The sequence below is a fragment of the Daphnia pulicaria genome, chromosome 7 (genome assembly GCF_021234035.1).
Source record: "Daphnia pulicaria isolate SC F1-1A chromosome 7, SC_F0-13Bv2, whole genome shotgun sequence".
In the NCBI taxonomy this organism is placed as follows: Eukaryota; Metazoa; Arthropoda; class Branchiopoda; order Diplostraca; family Daphniidae; genus Daphnia; species Daphnia pulicaria.
Window position 1 is genome coordinate 12883948 of NC_060919.1, and position 19754 is coordinate 12903701.

General features: G+C 40.5%; 1 protein-coding gene and 1 long non-coding RNA gene across 2 annotated transcripts; one reads left to right on the forward strand and one right to left on the reverse strand.

The window, feature by feature from the left end:
- Positions 1-5291: 5291 nt before the first annotated feature.
- On the reverse strand, positions 5292-19554 carry LOC124349256 (reelin-like). Its single transcript, XM_046799719.1, has 43 exons — positions 19293-19554; positions 19028-19113; positions 18824-18951; positions 18635-18708; positions 18468-18570; positions 18062-18382; positions 17570-17801; positions 17339-17505; positions 16965-17268; positions 16516-16884; positions 14224-16430; positions 13991-14157; positions 13688-13916; positions 13317-13600; positions 12723-13242; positions 12499-12642; positions 12280-12445; positions 12029-12211; positions 11830-11941; positions 11593-11746; positions 11432-11525; positions 11122-11345; positions 10810-11051; positions 10587-10740; positions 10366-10519; positions 10183-10281; positions 9958-10105; positions 9792-9899; positions 9538-9709; positions 9306-9448; positions 9086-9246; positions 8717-8913; positions 7969-8634; positions 7769-7877; positions 7425-7698; positions 7138-7356; positions 7035-7044; positions 6784-6964; positions 6440-6681; positions 6207-6377; positions 5902-6123; positions 5588-5756; positions 5292-5511 (listed from the first exon to the last, which is right to left on the reverse strand). The coding sequence occupies exons 1-43, from the start codon at positions 19513-19515 to the stop codon at positions 5380-5382; spliced, it is 10464 nt and encodes a 3487-aa protein (XP_046655675.1). The 5' UTR covers positions 19516-19554; the 3' UTR covers positions 5292-5379.
- Positions 18556-19182, forward strand: LOC124349260. The gene is made up of 2 exons (XR_006920257.1): positions 18556-18653; positions 18781-19182. It is a non-coding gene; the product is annotated as an uncharacterized LOC124349260 (long non-coding RNA).
- Positions 19555-19754: the final 200 nt, after the last annotated feature.

Below are 19754 nucleotides of genomic sequence, written 5' to 3' on the forward strand. Positions count from 1 at the left end.
TCGACCAAAATTTTATCCGTCTGCACATCACCCTAAAAGTTTTAATAGTCAAAAACATAATTCATTTCTCCCGAGTAATTTTGTTTTGGCAAATTATTTTTCTTTTTTCTAACAGAATATGGAGAAGATATTCATGTTTTTATGTTTTCTAAGAAAGCTTATGCCTTAAGCTATAGTTTCGTGTATTTGCATTTCTGGTAATTAGTTTTCATTTCATTATATTTAAATAATTCGATAAAAATTACTCTTGTGGTAGTTTGGCAAATTTTTTGGTGGGTGAGTTTTCCCATTTACTTAATATTGTCTGCTAGCTGCGGTAAGTTGGCCCATTATTTTCGTCAGCTTCTACTTTTCTCTTGACGGTCAACTTTCCCATAGTAGTGGTGGCGATTTTCCCCAAAAGTAAAGTGATGAATCCCTCATTATCACTATTTATGAGTAACTTTATAGCATATTTTTCTTAGCCACATTTGAGCTAAGATAATCAGCTTTCATTATTTTAAAATATTTCACCATTCTGGTAAAAATTACGGAATGCAGGACCAGGTGTGTAAAAAGTGAGCCAACTAACTCTGGTCTCCCCTATCATTCAATTTCCCATTAGTTTTATAACATAGATATTTTATCTTTATGACAGTCTAAAACAAAATATAAAATTTAAACCTCTTTTGTACACAAAATAGAGTTAAAAGAGAATTTTATTAAAGATTGAAATATTAAAAAGATTTCCTTATCCAAAGATTTGAACCTCTTACCTTGATTTGATTCTAGTAGGTCAAATTGTTGAATTACTATTTACTTACGTCAGAAATTCTTCAAAAGGGACAATAGTTTTATTAAAAATTAGTAAAAAAAATCCTCAGCTATGCAAGTTTGCACATTTCAGTACACTCAGGCATGCGGAACTACGAACACTTGTTCAGGCCCACACATATAGAGTTTCTTTCACCCGAAGCGCGCTAACCAATACACTCAAGGATGGTTTTAATATTTTTATTTCATCAATTATTGTTCACTAAAAAAAAACAGTACCTTATTTCTCTTTCAGAACTCACTAGATAAAAGTTTCACGGCACAGAGCAACTGAAATAAAATAAACATTTATTTAAAAAAGATTGTTGCGCATATCATTCAATTTTCCCATTAGTTTTATAACATATACAGTAGCTACACAAAGTTTCCGCACAGCTGAGAGAAGCTTATGGGAAAACGGGTATTTTGAAAATTCGCCAAAAATCGAGTTTTCGTTGGACGAAAACGATTTTTGGACAGGGGGTTCTTAGACTTAAGGTTTATAGCATATATTTTTTGGGTATTTTTTCGTTCACGCGAACGTCCCTTTTAAATTGGAAGTAAAAGTTTCCGCACAGTCGAGAGGGCCAATAGTAAATCGTACTACTTTGGCTCTCTTGTACTGGACGGAAAATAGGGCTAGGAGAGTTCTTTAGGGTTTAAAAAAAAGCATCATTAGCTCTACAACCTCATCTGCAATGTTGACCCCCATGCCATTTGAGAAATCACTTTAATTTCGATGTGAAAATGAAAAGTTTTCATTTCTCAGTTATTTTCCATTTTTTCCCCCCTCCCGTAGTTGCCGGTTTTCCAAATACCAAGTCTAAAAAAAAGGTCCTAGAGATGGCCTGTCTTTTTTCTCCCCCTGCCCCTAATATTTAAAATCTCGGTATTTGGAAAAACCGGCAACTACGGGAGGGGGGAAAAAAGGGAAAACCTGGAGTACAGCAGACACAGAACAGAAACATATTGTACTCGGTAATACAGAGTAAACACATGCATGTGACATACCTGTAATAAAGAAGAAAAACCGAATGTCTTTCTACAGAGTAAAAACAGACAAGTGACAAACATGGGAAACAGAGCTAAATCAGAAACAATTTTCTCAAGTAAAACACAGATCTGTTCCAGATCTGTGAAACAAACTTTTACCAAATCCTGTAAAACAGAGCAATTCCAGACCAATTTCATGTAAAACAGAGATGTAACAAGCCTGATACGGATCTGTTTCACAAGTATGTGCAACAGATCGGTTACAGGAATCTGTAACAGCTCTGTGTGCTACCTGGGATAATAATATATAAACTGTGCCTTAATATTCAAGCAGGATATTCAAATAGGTAGTTGCAGTCTGGATATCAAAACTAACAAGTACAGAACCAAACCACCAGCAAAGACGTGTATATAGAGGAGGAAGAGGATGTTATTTGGGTAGAAGAAGACATTATCGTGGTGTAAGAGATTGGACGAGTGCTAAATCAACGAGAGGCATACTCTGGAGTCAACAACAAATACATGCGATGCGTATTTGTTTATCATGAAAACCTTTATCAGCTGAACAACTGGATATAACACCAGTTGCTGTTTGACGGCTAATGTTCGAATTTGTATTTAGTTTTAAGCTATTCTTAAGTGTATAAAAGCCTTCCAAAGCCTTCCAGAAACCCTAAAAAAAGCCGTCCTCTGATTTAAGCAAATTGTTTAAAAATTATGAGTTATCTTTTTTATTTGAAAATGCCACCGCATCGTGCAGTAACACGATAGCAAAAAGATGAGAAGAATAGGAAGACTATGGAAAGAAAGTAACGAAGACACAGAGGCAAGGGAAGTGCGATCGGTGACTAAAAGGGAAAAAGCCAAGATCGCTCGTGAAGAGAAGCGTCGTGGCTCAATCCCGAAGAAAATCAGGAGGCCAAGAATTTGAAGGAACGTTAGGCTAGAGAGCCCGTCGTCTGACAACATCAGAGAGATCATCAGACATGACGAGAGAGCTTTGAGGTAGAGGTTAGATGTGGAGTGTAAAAGAGTTGCTCGTGCAAATGAGAGGAATCTAAACATCCCGCCGCGGTCAGCAACTCCTTCAACACTAACAAACTGAAGAAGAAAATCCTTCTCGGCTGTTAGCCGAGGCAGAGCGGCAAGCAGTTTTTCGTCAACAGGAAGCGGCTATTATTCTTTGAACAATGAACTGAAGAAAAGAATCTGATCGTCCAAGAGTTTCTTTGCTATTGATTCTGTGGAAGATCGCCTAACAAGGCAACAACATCAGGCAGGAATGGCAGCTGTTAGCAACCGAGAACCTCTTGAAGAATAATGACCTAGGTTTCAAGCGCAGGCATTGCGGAAGAAATCTCTACGGAAAGATAAATCGGGCGCAGAGGAGTCAGCTAGGCTTCGTGAAGAGCAGGCCATGTGGCAAAATTATCTGGGAAATGAGAAAATTGAAACAGAAAAAAAGTTAGACAACTAAAATGGACATTGATGCAAAATGATCGATTACGAAAACAGGAAACTGAAATAGAGACAGCAAATAGACAAATGGGAGAAAGTGTTCGTCATGAAGTTGCTCGTTCTCAAGCAACACCTGAGGAAAGACTTGTGGGCGCTATCACTGATAGATTTCTTCATCAGGTTAATATCTCCTTGAAGAAACTGAGACGGAAGCTCGCGTAATGAAAATCGAATGCAAGACTGATTACAGAGCTACTGAAAAGGACAACTAAGAGACGTGAAGAAAATAGGACGCGTGTGGAATTACAGGAAGTACTTCTTTACTCTGTATTTATTTCACAAATTTTGAACGAATTTTACATGTTTTAATTGCCTTGTACATTATAGCCCCGTGTCCCATACAGCCCCGGTCCAAGGAGTAAAGGAGTAGGCACTCCATACCTAGACAGGGATGCCATGCTCGGTCCGCTTGGCCAAAAAACGCCCAAAAAATTGAATGAAAAAAACCCCTTTCTCAAGGCTTTAGAGCTGAACGCCAGATCCCTCGCCATCTCGTGGGATAGCCAATGGCAATATTAATGAAGATTACACATATTTAGGTTTGGCATCTGTGTCACATATAACCGGGATTTACGAAATCGATTGTTCACTAACGTCATATTGCCATTAGCTATCCCACCAGATGGCGAGGGATCTGGCGTTCAGCTCTAAAGCCTTGAGAAAGGGGTTTTTTTCATTCAATTTTTTGGGCGTTTTTTGGCCAAGCGGACCGAGCATGGTATCCTCGTAGTCCCATAAGGCTGTACAAGAGTGCCTACTCCTTTACTCCTTGCCCGGTCCATCCATCATATGTCTTTTCGATTTTTTTGTAATTGTAGAATGGGGAAACCTTAGTGTTCCGAGTTTATTTTATTTATTATTTTATTTTATTCAATTTCTATAGCGCACTTTACATCTACATTATAAAATGACGCTTTAGGTAGAGTCACTCAAGGAAAATGTGCAATTTGGGTCACTTATAACATTTGCTGAACATTGTTGAACATTTTAAGTAATTCAATTTGTTATTTTGTTAAAGTTAAGGGGTATAAAAGAAAAAAAAGAAAAAAAAACGGCAAAATTTCCCGTCTCTGAACAAGAAGTTGTTACCACTAGAGAAACTCATCATTCGGAGAAAATTTTGAATTTTCTAAGTTGAATTTTAAGTTGAAAAACGAAATTTTTTAATTCCACTTTTTTCCGCTCCCATCCCTTTGTTTTCCCTTTGGCGCGAGAGAAAACAAAGGGATGGGAGCGGAAAAAAGGGGAACTATAAAATTTTGTTTTTTAACTTGAAATGAAACCAAGAAAACATCAATAAAAAAAATTGAAAATCAGACCTGAAAAAAAGCAAACGCAGTTCTATTTTTTTTTTTTAAGTCGCGTTTCGCTAGCCCTAGCCGTTCAACTGCAAAAAAGGCCAAAGTGGACTAATTTGCATAAGGTTTCCTCGGCTTTCCAAAGACTTTTAGAACGGGCCAAAAGTACTTTGAAAAATAGAAACAAAAATCAGAAAAAAATCAGAGGTGTTCTCACTACCTCTACCTATGTACACACCAAATTTGAAAGTATTTGGTTAAAAACTGTATTACTGAGAGGACTGCAAAAACAGCATTTTTGCATAAGGTCCTCTCGGCTTACGTAAAAAAGTTTTGTTGGGCCCCCGTACCTTTTATCCCCCCGGGGCCTTTCAATCTTTCTGATTTTGTTTTTGCCTCGCTTTGTCTGGTGGGTTTTCGATGGGGTGGGGTATGGTTGGGGGGTCGGATCGGATGGGTCAGACAAAGCGGGCGCCTGATGCTCTCTAGCAGATAAAAAATTCCAACGACTGCTGCGTTGCCGCGATGGATACAAATGTTAAAAGAGATGTTGAACAGCCCTATTATTAGCTGTAAGAGTTTTCATATCAACCCAATGATTTTTTTTTATCTTCAACATGTTAAAATTGAAAAGAAACATTCATCGAACATTGTCAAATTTGTTTAATTTATTTTTACGCGTGATGGTCATTTCAGGAGCAACAATAAACGATGTATTAAGCCAATTTATTATGAGAATGCTAATCTTTAGAACTTTGGGTAAAAATTTTCACTGAATTTAAATCAGAATTTCCACGTTATCTAGCGCCCATTGGTCCCAGTTAGATCCCCCGTGTTGTGGTTGCCACCATCGAAATTGGATAGTCGAAGAATTCATTTGCATGGGAACATTATAAATCATTCTTTGAGGCTATTTTAATTTGAACAACAGTTTGTAAGTCTCGAAAAAATTTTAAAAAAATTGATTTTTTGGTAGGCTAAATTACCTGGATGAAATTGCGTATTCCGTGAGAAGCAAGTAAAAGCCAATCTACACCATTGTAACTGTATTGAAGAAGTACGGTTCGATCAAAAATATCTGATCTGTTTGAAGGTTGAATCCTACACGAAGGGATCTGTTGTGGGGTTCCTATGCGGATTACGAAAGCTACACGCCTAACAAATAAACTATGATTATGCTTTTCAGTCCTTATTGTAAATAAAAATTGAGAATTCAGAGCAATATAAACACATATTATTGATGCAGTTCTAAAGCATTTTTGCGTTGTTATTATTGTTACTGTTATTTAGGCCTACATACCTTACGATACCGACGTCCATTGGTACAGTAGAAGCCATCCTTGTTCCACATCCATCGAAATGTAGATGATTTCCGTGAGCAAGAGGAATAAGAGATCCGCAACCAATTTTAATACTCCCTCCGTTGATGCTTTCCCACAAATTCGGTGGATTGACGATATCGTCGAAGTGATCCATTACAGGTAATAAAGAAACGGAGAGCACCGTATTTGAGCTCGCGCAGCTTAATAGTTTTTTTATAATTAGAATGTTGAAAAAAATATTTTTATCGGTGAATTAATTACGGTATAATAGCACAAAAGTTACCTAAAGCCTTCATAACCATTGTCGCATAAGCATCGTCCACGAAAACAGTCTCCATGGCCGTGACAATGAGACGGACACATTCGCCCAATATAAACATCTTTAATAGCCCACGTGTTTTTCTCTCCTCTTCCTATACCATTTTTTTTGGTTATCCAACGGAATTGCCACGTACTAGAAAATAAGAAAACATTAACCTATTACACTGAAAAATCTAATTTTGTAATAAAATTAACTTGGAAAACGGTATCGATTTCAATGGAATGATGACCCGTTGCCACGTTGGAAAATTATCAAACGTATAAGCAGTAGAACTGTGATACATTTGAGGATCACATAGCGAATTAGTTGAACTAGGAAAACAATTGGGTTTCGCCAAGGACCAATAAGGTTGTTCGTATCCTTGTCTCATTTCAAATCTTATTTGACTTCGATTGTTGTTAGCATGGCAAGGTATTAGTCCGCAAGAGGTTCTAATCTGATTAACACAATTCAAAAACACACTTAAAACTTGGATTTTTTAAGATATGTTTTAAGTGACTTATTTAGCCTAGTAACTATCACTTTATTTTATGAGTACCTTAAAGTAGACTGCGTAATTTTCTTTAACATGGACATGTCTACTTGTGATTCCTGCAATCCGATTATTTTCACTGGATATGAAATTCAATGAGCTTTCCACTTCAGGTGTGCCACAAATATTATTTGAAATGACGCCATTCGGATGAAATTGCCACTGGGTTTGATTTAGTGGTTCAGTACTTTAAAGTCATAATATCGTTAGTAATTTTCTTTTTGGATATTGCACAGTAGTATTATTATATTACATACCCGAATGTATCTAGGGAAAGTTTTCATGAATAATAAAAAAAATTTGAATGATTTAAGGTTAGATAATTAATTTTTATTATTTAATTAATTTCTAGTATAATACCATAGATTTCAGTCAATTGTTCTCTGGAATATTCGATGGCAATATTATCGATAAGCCACATTGGGGATTTTTTAATCATTTCAGCCTCAGTCCCAACAGGTTGCCACCACCGCAAAATAGAATGAGAATTTTGACAGTCTTCCGGAATAACCGCATGAACTGACGCGGGGTTTATGTAATGTTGAGGAAAGTAGTCTTGAATTAGAATCCATTTGAAACCTTAAGGCAATTCAATTTTATAAGCGTCCTGATTATAAAAATAAAATAAAAAAATTTTCTCCTCAAACCATTATCAGGTGAACACTGTAAAAATACGTTTTGTGTCATATCTTCATTGTCTCTTCGTCCTTTGTTCAACTGAAAGTTAAGAATAAACTCAACGTTTCGACCAAAAGTCAAATCAAGCGCCACAGTTTGCAGTAGTTTTATCCCAGGCCCTTGAAATAATCCTGCCGTCCCATCACCGAGTCGTTCATTAGGATGGACAATTTTTCCACCACTGAAAAATCTCCAATGCGGTTTTACTGTCGTCCCATTATTGAAGTCATCAGATAATGTTTGCTACAAAAATGAAAGAAGCGACTCTTATTATTTTAGTTAAATTCAATGTATGCACAATTTATTATTGTACCAATCCAACAAAAACTGGATTCTTAATGTCGGCTCCCATATCGAAATCATTAATTGCCCATGAAACAGAGACAGAAGATTTCGGATGCCTCCAACGAAATCGAGCAAATCTTAAAAAATATATATTATATAATGAAAAAAATATATGAATGATACGTATGAAAAAGATAAATAATGTTTTAAATGTAAAATTAAATTAACCTTGCTCCGGATATAAGTTCAAGTGAGTATTGGTAAGTCTGCCATTTATCAAGTTTCGGGAAAACGCTTGGTATTTGAGGACCCTGGCCTTTTTCACCTCGCACTTTTAGGGGATGAAATAACTTCCATGTGATGCCGTGATCATATGAAACTTCAAATCGAACGGGAAATTTAAGTGGAGTATTAGACAGCTCTACGGAATCAGATCCATGGCCGCAATCACCGACAATCAAATCAAATGATAATATGTGACCTTTAGCGCTCACAACCCAAAAGTCTGAAGTTTCCAGAATTGATTCTTCCACTGCATTGGATCTACCACGCATGATATGTCCTCGCTGACCACAAAAGGAATCCTGTTGTTCAACATTGATCTTTCTCCACCACAATTTTTGTCCGAAATGACCGTCCAGTGATTGTCTCATATGTGTAGGATTTACTGGCTCCTCAGGCTCTTCTGCTTGATAGTCCGGATCAAGATCGCGTGAAGGAATGTTTCTTTGTTTAAGAATTTCTAACGCAGTCAACGAGATATTCAAAGGACGGTCGATGATAAAGCTATCGATTGCCCAGTCTTCTGTCATCCGTCCTGCTGGTCCCAGTTGCCACCAACGTAGCTTCACTGCATTCGTTTGAGCTTCATCGGGCACAAAAAAGCTGACGAGCCTGTTTTAGCCAAAGTAATAGTTCAGATGCCTAAATCTTTGATGGCTGATTGCTCTTAAAGAAAAATGCGAAAAATACTCACTTTGAATCTTGAAATTGACTGAGAGAGATGGTCAAACCAGGCTGCCATTTAACACCTCCGTTCAACGAAAATTGGAACAGTAGTACTCCGTGGTTTGGGCTACTCTGCACTTTTCCACAGGCAGATCTCAAGTGAAATTGTACCACTATGACTTCGCGTAGATCCAGTTCAAGGGTTTCGGCGTATCGGTCACAAGCCTGCCGTGTTAAAATTCTTTGAAATTATTTCACACTCCCTTAATTCTCGTTTTTCTGCGTTTTTCATTATCCATTTGTAGCCAAATTTTTTCTCGTTACAACACTTGATTATACTTATTACAATTATTTGCAATAGTTATGTATTCAAATTTCTTATCCTCGATAAATTTACCTCGTGAAAATGCAAAGCTGGACCGGAGTCCAGATTTCCACAAAGAGACGATATAGACCCGCCGTTGATCCTCGACCACAGTATGCTTGAATTCCAACTGTTGTTGAATGTTTCCCGTACGCTTGAAAAAAGCTTGGTAGACGATATTTCACAGCTCTCTCCTACGAAAGAAAAATACAAACAGACGGTCTTGTGAGGTATTGATTTAGGGATGACTTACCAGTCCAATTGCGATGACACTGGCAGGATCCTTCCCAGCAGCGACCTCGTCCGTTACAGTGCCCACATGCAGCTCCGATATAAACCCAATGCAGTGTCCAGTCAACTGATTCATCGTCACTTATCCATCGGAAACGGATTACGCTGTAGTTTTTTTTTAAATTGAATTAATGAGATGTAAAATTGTTTGACTAATATAGAGGGGAAAGTCCCAATCTCAACACTTATAATACCCTTTATTTACTGGGATTGGTACAGTAATGGAACGTTGATATCCTGTGGCACGCGACAAGAGTTCCGTGTGGTATTCAAAAGCATTGCAATCGACTTCTTCTCCCGGCAGACATTCATCTGGGAGATTTCGCCAAACAAGTCCATAATTATCGGAATATTCCAGCCGCACTCCTGTGTGGCGGTACATTTAAATGAATTTGCATTCCAAAATTATGAACACCTTGTAAATTTAATCTGCAAGTATAAAACTTACGATTGCATGCATTGGGATGATCACATCCTGAGGATGTTGCGTATTGTAAATACATGTGATCAACTACTTTGATGTCTTTTGTCATAGCCATACTTTTGCCATTGGGATCTTTCAGAAAATAAAAGATTAAATGCCAAATTTAAAAGAAAATGTGCGACTAAATTACTGGGGAAATGAAGAGTTGAATTAGATGAGCCACAAGACGGTTCCAGTGTTCCTCCAGAGAAAAAAAGCCAATTGCTTCTAGTCATTTCAATCGATGTAAAGTCATCTTCTAAGGAGCTCTTGGCATAATATTCTCCTCCGATAAAAATCTGGTTGTCGCATTATTTTCTTTTACATTCTAGAATTATTTTGTAATGAATCTAATAATAACTGTTTGATTCTTTACCTCGTCAATAGCCCAGGTGGTGTGAAAGTTTCCGTTCCGTCCTCCCAATTGAGACCATTTCAACCGGGTGGCTAAGCTAAGCGCTCGGCTAGGAAGAGGCTGTTATTGAGGCCATGTTGGTGGTTAGAATATTTTCTGGTTTTTATTTGTTGTAATAAATTAACTGAACAAAATATAAAGTACCACTTGGTGAAGCTGTTGAATTGATAAGCCATCAAGTGGGAAAACTTCGAAGGTAGTCCATTCGATTCCACCATTAATAGAATAATCGAGGATCACGAAAGTTTCATCTTCCGAAGGTATTGATTCGGACGAGTCGAGATGAAATTGGACGAAACTATTCAATTGGGTTAGTATTTAAGATATTATCAAAAACTGATTTTAGGTAATATTTCTTTTTTTACTTCGCATTAGACAGATCAAGGTCGCGTGTTTCTAACATTCTGACTCCCACACGGTCCATGACGAAGACTCCTCCAATACCGATATTTCTTGATGATTGATCTCTGACTTCACCTCCTATTCGCCGAATCCAATTAAAATTTTCTAGCGGATCTTCTACAACCATTAGTAGAAAAATATTATGGAAGACGATAGATTTTAATCATTTTTCTTTACAGTCATTACCGGCAGTGATAAACGATTCGTGAAAGTCATGAGGATTGAGAGTCGAATGTGTCACCGTCTCACAGGCATCACCCTGATATCCGCCATCACATTCACAAGATCCTTCTTCCGTGCACCTGCCATGCCCGTTACATAGTTCTGGACATTGCGGACTCAGAATAACGTTGCGTATAGCCCATTGGGGAGTTAAATGTCCGTAAGTTCCATTCAAGTATCCCTGATACCATCTGAATCGTATCGCCCTGCAGGGGAAAAAAAAACAAACATTATTTTTTTATAGCACGAATCTACATTAAATCGCTTTCAATTTACTTGCTCGTTTCCAACTGCGAAAGCATAACGGTTTCCCTTTTCCATGCATTTGTTGTTTTGGAAGAATAGACAGTGGGCATTTGATGTGGCATCCGGTCGTAAGGATTCCAACTTGACTCGTTATCATTTACCACAAGGTGCCAATCTTGACCACCGTCGTTGGAATATTCCAAACGAATAGGATATTCTAGATTTGAGTCAGCTGTTCCACACCCAACATTTACCTGTTATTTTTTTTTTTAATATTTATTCCATGTGAAAAAAGTTAATATAGATATTGTCACAGCCTTATAACAAACTTAACTTATACCTCAAATTGAAGGACGGATTCTGGTGCAATCACGGCATCGCCCGTGAAGACTTGCTGCTCTCCTAATTCTCCATGGAAAACAAGAGCGTCATCTCTATAAAAACACGGGAAAATGTGATCGCGAGTCAAACGTAGTAAATTTACAAAATAAAAATGTCAACCTGGAACAAAACGACTGAACCTGACCACCAAACCAAGTCAGCCATGTAGAACTGTCGTTGCTAGGATTCTGGAAATTGTTCGTCATGATTACACCCAATGGAGTTGTGCTGTGCAGAACCAAACCGTCAATAGCCCATGTATCCCAGCCTTCTCCTGTTTGTCATATTCGGTACTCGTATTATTCATACTGCATGAAAAATTAAACAGATTGTCTATAGATAAATGACGACGTATACCAGCGTGAACGGGTTGCCACAATCGCAGGCGTGTACAGTTGGTTAAATCCGGAATACGCATCAAATTGATAATCAGGAGTTGTGGGTCTTGTTGCGGATGAACTTTGACTTCCTAATAATGTTTTTTATAGTTGCGTCAAATAAAATGTGCCTGAACTATGCAAAATTGAATTGAAACTGATTGAACATTTTATCATACTTGGATAAGAATCCAAGTAATTCCACCGTTAACTGAATGCTGTAATAAAAGTCGCTGGTGTGAGGGTTCCAGTGAATTGGCGTAACTTTCCAATTCCGCCCAGCAGTTAAACTTAATAGACATTTGAGCATAAGATGCTGCTGTCAAGTCCAAATCTATTGACTCAAAGTAGCGCAGTCCGTCCTACAAATAAATTTTTTTTTTTTTTTAAATCTTATTGCGTCTAAGTATAGCCTACAAGTGACACTAACCTTATGAAAAATAGCGGCCGGACCAGACATCAACACTCCGCATCCAGTTGAAATGCCTCCACCAGAAATTCGTACCAAATTGGAATCCCCGTCAAAATGGCTCGTAAGTCTCCGAGGAAGAGGTTCGATTGGAACACAATCCAAGTTACCATATCCGGCATCACAACTTTAACAACACATTATTATTAATCTGACTGATATATGTATTGCACAGAATACCTGCATTGTCCGTTTTTGCACGTTCCATGACCAGAACACATCCACGGACATGTGCCGCCAATGTAGACACGTCCAACACCCCACACGGTCGGCCCACGATCCTGTCCATTTTCGCTGATCCATCGGAAACGCGTCGATTCAGTTCTAAAAGAATTTAAACAAGAAAAGAAATTTTTTTTTTTTTTCAAATATTCGGAAGTCAGCTGATGAAGCTCCAGTCTCACATGGAACGCCGTGGTAAGTGGACGGTGATTCGAGATGCGTTGTTCTGCACATTTAAAAAATATCGACTGGGCGGATGGAGGTATTCACACTGTTGGCTCAGTTGGTGCAACATGTAGCATTCCAGTTCGACCAGGCTCCAATGACGACCCATGTCCGTGGAATATTCAAATCGGACCTCTACATTCCTCAAGGTGTGCTCTTCTGGTAATATCAGCTGAAACTGAGCGAAGGTAGGATCGGTGATTTCCATGTCCCATGTTTCCGCATACGACAAGGAAGATCCGTCCTCTAAATCAGCCGGTCCTAGCAAAGTGTCGACGGGATCGAGCGGCTCATGAAATACCAAGCCTTGCCAACCCATCCAATCCGTGATAGTGCCATCCTTCACACTACCATCAGTGCTGTCGCTGGACTGATGTTCTTGGACAGGTTCATCCGACTGATTCTCATATTCGAAAACGACTGGGTTGGTCATGTTCAAATTGACGAGTACGTCATCCAGGTACCACTGCAGACCGTCTAATTAAGGCATGGAACCGATTGTCAAATTGTTATTCATCTCGTATAATTATAAATCTGTAATCAATAAATGCCTCGGTTATTGGCGTTCGGGTAGGTGAGTTGCCACCATCGAATTTTGGTTCTTGCCGTTCTAGCGGAATCTGGCAAACTGAACCCTATCCTCTTCTCATCGATTTCCGAATTCAAGGGCCAGGTTTCCAGGGGGTTCCAGGTAAGTCCGTTGTCGTTACTGTAGTCAAGAACTAAAAGACTGGCAGCGGGTATCTCTACCGACAAAGATTTACGTTTGGCAGCCAGGCGACAGTTTTGCTTGTAAATGGAGACGCTAGTGACAGCCAAAGTGAACTGCACCATTCTGCAGAAGTTTTAACGCGTGATTTAATTCAATTTAGATTAGTTTCAGTGATATGATATTAGTTAAAAACAAATTATGGGCAAAAACCTCAAGTTTCTGGTATCAATTTCCAAAGTTTGTAAAGAGCGCGGCCCCCGACTTGCGAAGAAAACAACTCCATCTGTCGAGCCATCGCAGTAATTCGGCATCAATTTCCCGCCGACGATGCGACCCCAATAGGGACGCAATTTTGGTGAAGAATTCGTGTGTTCCTTGTAAACAAAAGTGTCGTAGAAACCGGCTATTTTAGTCTCTTTCGTCTCCGAACAGTCATCACCTGGTACGAAAGGTGAATTGGCTAATTTTTTTTCAGAAATAAAAAACAAATGAGCTAAATTCACCGTGACGTACCCGAATAGCCAGCCTCACAGGAGCACACCGAATTCCAACATCTGCCGTGTCCAGAACACGAGGACGGACATGGATTTCCGATATACAAGTTCTGTATTTGGAATCCACGAAGTGGATGGTGTTGTTGATCTCCGAGTCGGTGGTGCAACCAACGAAGAAGGATCGGCCTATGAATCGGTCAAATGTCAATATCCATGAAATTACGTACTAGCTATAATCAATGAAACGTTTACTTGTTGGCCATGGCTTCGCTAGTGCGGAAATGAAATCGATTTTCATTGGCATCCTCCGATGATGTGAAACTACGATAATCTAATCGGCTAGACTCGTAAAATCCAAGGCAGTTCGACCAGGTGTGAAGGCATTCCGGTTGAACCAACTGCCAATCCACTCCACCGTCGGCCGAGTACTCCAGAAGAATTTGTTCGGCAGTGTCGGGAAAAGTGGTCGAATCGACGGGCTGGACGACAACGTCGAACTGAATTGTATCCCCGACGTCGAGAAATAATTTTTGGGTTAGGGCGCCGTACCACGCGATCTTGCTGAGACAACTCGAGTCGAAGACTAGACAGGACGACTTGGGATCCGGATCATTTCGCACCAGCCAAAAGTCCGTGTTGTCAATCAATGGCGATTCCAGTTTACCAATGTCAAGCCCAGTCAATACATCCGCCTGTGACGAGCTGGCCAATCCGGCCACGCTCCACACGTTTCGATCCTTACCGTGGATGCCAGTTTGAACGAAGCGGATTTTAAACGGCGGCGGATGCGTTTGGGATCGTATGCTCTTGGACGGTAAGATTTCAATTTGTTCAAACTGAGGCTGCGAGAAAAATGGGCTGCGGTACTCGCGGAGCAGTTTCCAGTCGATCCCGTTCCAAGAGATTTCCATCTGAACAAAGACGTCGTGATGGGACCCAATTTGGGACGATTCGCAGAATCCTAACCGTAGGAAGAACATGACGACGATGCCCGGTGAGTAGCTGATTTCCTTCGTCTCCAAATAACGCATGCCGAGCCCGTCGAGCATGATATTGTGCGTTCCGCGCACCAGACATCCATCGCGATCCATCAGATAATCACGTCCGCCAATCGTCAATGCTAAGGACTGGTCGGAGGCTTTGAGCGTGGTGAGCGGAGAATCGGGTAGACAACTCTCGCCGCTGAACCCGTCGTCGCAAACGCATCCGGACAGGGCGCAGCGTCCGTTGCCGCGACAGAGCTCGGGGCATTCGTCGGGCCCCGCGTAAAAATAGTCGACGCCCAGCGCGCTGCGATCGGAGGGACGGCTTCCAGTCTGAGCGATGCGAAATCGAGTGGCTTCCGACCACGAAGCTGGCGGAAGTTTGATTCCGATCCTTCTCCAATCCTGCAAGAACGATACGTGTCGCCGGCTGTCGTCCAAATCGTTCCAGTGCTTGCCGCCGTCGACAGAGAACTGGACCACGATGCTGTTGTTGTTGAGTAGCGGAGTCGATAAACTGCAGCCAACCGCCAGCTCTAGCTGGATCACGGAAAATGGCTCAATCCGAACCGGATAGGTCTCTTCCCCCTCGTCGGCTTGAAGAACCATGACGCCGTCCCTGTTGCAGAACGATTCGGGCGTATGACGGCCGACGAAAGCATCCGCCGTAGTCGGAAAACTGATGTCGGAACTGCTGTTTCGGGTCAATGTCTGAGTCAAATTAGGACCGACGTAGAGATCGTCGACAGCCCAAACGTCCTTTGCGGGTCCGGAATGTTGAGCCTGCCAAATTCTGAACCGACAGCTCGGCCCTTGAGCTTCCGGCGTCAGTTGAATTCGGATTAAACGAGTTGATTCTTCTTTGGTTTGATAGGGCTCAATAAATTTGAGCAGAGTCCACGTTATGCCTCCGTTGCAAGAGGAGTGAACGTAGATGGTCTCGACTAGCCTGTCGGGTCCTGGGCAGTGCTGGTGTAGTTGACTTCCGGGTCCGTTCATTCTGAGAGCGAATCGCAAAATGTAACTCTCGGTGGTGTCGAGGTCGAGGGTCATCAATTGGCGACTACCAGGTTGATCGAAGACTGCCGCTAGTCCAGCTCCAACTTGTCCGCATCGGGCACTCAACTTGTGTCCAGAAAATCGAGCGAATGAATTCGAAATGCTCGTCTCGTCTTCAAAGTTGTCTCGCAAAGTTGGCGGAAGCTGCTGGACTGGATGCTGACACCATTCACCGTGATAGCCATCGTCGCAAGAGCAAAGGCCTTTTTCTATGCACGTTCCATGGCCGCTACACCCCATCAAGCATTCTTCAAGGTAGATGTCATCGACGGCCCAGTGCTTTACATTGAGACTAGACGTACTGCGACCCTTCTGGATGAAGCGGAAGCGCACGGATTCGGCCAGCGAAGCAAATGAAACGGGAAGAGTAATGCGATCCCACGGACGCGCTGCCATTTCTTGGCTAGACCAAGTCGTCTACAGTTACAAAGAAAACATTTCAAATTAGAGATATTTTACATTTTTTGTCCAGCCTAGTCATGAATGGGTTAGGTTGAATCACCTGGATAACATCTGATAGGGCACCAGTACACGTTGGAGGTAAACAAAGATTGTGCAGATTGTTCCAGCTGCTTCCCTGGTCGGTTGAATACTGGACTAGCACATGGAAATTGTTTTCTTCTTTATCAAGCTGGCGGGTATTATAACTTAGTGAGGAGGTGTTTCCGCCAGGTAGATCGCATGCCATATTCAAACGAAATTGCAAGATGTGTTGGATGGGTGACGGAAGCGTTGGAAGCAATTGAATGTCGTCCACGGACCAAGGCGATAACTCCTTTTCAGACGCTGGCTCACCCAGCAGTTGCCAGCAAATCTTTGCGTCTTTTTCTTGGGCTTCGTTAGGTATCGATATGGAAGGCGTAACAGGCACCTTGTAAAATTAATGGGACACATTTTCTACCGTATTATTTCTGATTAATAAAATGTTTTGAAAAAATTTATCCTACTTACATTGTCAAGGACAAGTCCTGACAGAATGACCAGTTTCTTTCTATGGCCGTCGAAACGCTCAATCCATACGTTCAGCTTAGATGGAGTACGCTTCGCCGATTTGGCAGCTGTTTTGGTATTTTTAGTTTGCTTTATTTCACACGAGTTAAAGGGCTTGAGGTGGAAGCGCAAATTGCCAGCTAAAGACAAATTGATCGGTGGGGAGCAAACCGAGAAAACGGAGCTGTTGGACGATTGCTGGAGAATCAAAATTTTTTTCTCATTTTCACAGCCGGCATCAGTCCGAGCATTCTGAAACTCCCAACTGGGAGATTAATGTACAACTAAGTTAGTATTTCAGTCAGACCAATCATGAAACAAATATAAACGTATACTGTTCGTCCAGGAGTAAAGCGTCAAAGTCAGCTCTCCATAGGATTTGGTCAGATGATATGGGGCTATCATTTGAAATGAGCTGCAAATCTCGAGTGGATGCCCAATTTGGGCCATGCTGGTTAGCATTGAACACCAACGCTCCACCTTTGCTATTTTTACAGCCACTCTGCATGAGGAGATAAAATTTAAAAAAAATTATTGCGAATTTTATTAGATGGGAATAACTGTACGTGGATCTTTCCGCCAGGTAAGGACAGCCAGTCGGCCGTGTTGAGGGGATCAAAGTCTGCGTGTAATTCGGAAGGTCGATCGGCCGTGTTGGTGACGATCACATCATCTACTCCAAAGCAAACAGTTTGGTTTTCGACTATTTCAACCGACCACCGCAAGCATGTCTCCGGTTGTCGAACAGGTGACAATAGAGGAAAAACGTAAGAAGCCAGTTCTCTGGTTTTGGGTAAACTATCAAATCAGAAAGTAAACAGAAAACAGAAATTAATCAACTAGGCAAGTTCAGAGGACGACGATGCATCAAGCGTAAATGAAATTTTTAACTTAGTTATGCCGTGCTTTACATTTATCCAGTATTATACTGATATTTATGGCCTATTATTATTCATAATATGTGTTATTTAAATTTACATGTGTACTTGTATCTATAATACTTATAATTCAGAAATTAAATAAGAAATACTGAAGACGGTGTTGGGAATGTGAGTTACCTGGCAATGGTTTGCAACGGTTTCCAGTTAGAACACTCTGTGTCATAAGGTGAAGCTAACTGACCATAGAAGATTGTGATTTTGGTATTCAACCCCATACTGGCTGTCATGTCTTGATCGCCAATAGTGCAGGACGTTTGTCCGATGGTGAAATGTAGAGTTCCGGCGCTAGTCAAATTCAGCGCAACAGTAGACACGTGAAATTCGGTAGTTTCTGCATTCGAATCGGGAGATTCTCCCGGCTTGTTGCACACCGTTGCCGACAATCCATGAAAAATCGGCTGACAACTATTGCTAACTTGAAATCCTTTAGATTCGGTCCTATTATATGATAATAAATAATGCAAATAATTTTTAAAAATGCCACAGTTTTTACATATGTGCTGTAGTATAAATATAGCAGTACCAAAGAGATGGGGTGAAATATCCGGTTTCGAAATCGTCACGGAAAATAACGCCTCCCTCCTGGTTCACGCCAGATAGCGTCACGCTCTCGGAGTCAAGTTCGTCTAAAGGATTCACTAGTTATCAAAAAATATATACAAATGGACAATTCTTGATGAATAGCATTACCGGAGTATTGTGGACATAGGTGAAAAATCCGTTCATCTTTTAACAGAATGGTTTCTTGGCGTGTAAATGTCCCTCTAATTTGACGATATTATAGAAATATTATTGATACATTTTTTTACATACGTCAAACTTGACTGCTATTATAGATAGTCTGCAATGTGAAATAAAAAAAAACAATCAATGGATTACACGAAATCAATGCAGCCCATGTCTTCTGGTGGTGCCATCCAACGGAAATCAACTCGGCGTTCATCGGTGGGTCGTCGTTTTGCGTAAGAATGCAAAATGGTGCACATTTTTCGTTGACGCTGAGAAGTCTTTTGTTATTGAGAAGAATGGAAAACTTCATAGATGGAATCAAACCAGCTTAATAGCAAGTTATTGTTAAATTACTTGTTTGACGATGGAGCCACTTGGAGTTGCAGAATAGACTCCCGTGATCATTGCTGAATCAAAATCCTCGAGTAATCTGACAGTAACTGTATAACATGAAATCGTTTTTATGCAAAAGCTATACGGTAATAGTAAATAAATTAAAAATTTTCATTCTGATGGACCAACAAATAATAACACAATGTATGGAGTGTAGAGCTCAAATATCATAGCTCGTTGCAAATTTAAAAAATTAAACATTCTTGTAGCTTAATAGTAAATATACCTTTGTATACTTGGCCACCAATATAGGAACGTGGGTTTCCACCCAGCTCCACCTGGGCGACTTTCATGGAAGACTCATTGCTGGGATCCCAATTGTCCGGCAATCGGTCAAACTGTTTGCAATTGAAAAAGAAAGGTGATGCGTCGACGGCATTAGATTGGCCGGCGATCAAATTCACAAAATCAAGTAGAGAGAAAAACAGCAAGCCACAAATCGGACGCATTGCCGCTATGTGGAGCCGTCTACGCACTGAACACCCCAGTTAGTTTTGAACGAAACGCGTTAACTCAACTAACCAAAGACAAGGGTAACAACTGCTTTTATGAGAGCCGAATAAGTTTGAAAATGAGGCGTGATGAAAACATCTAATATTATTCAGCATAAATATTTCTCGGTACTGAAGACTGATACACAGAAAGTCTGGGCGGATGAGTGTTTTATACGATATCGAATAGACTAGCC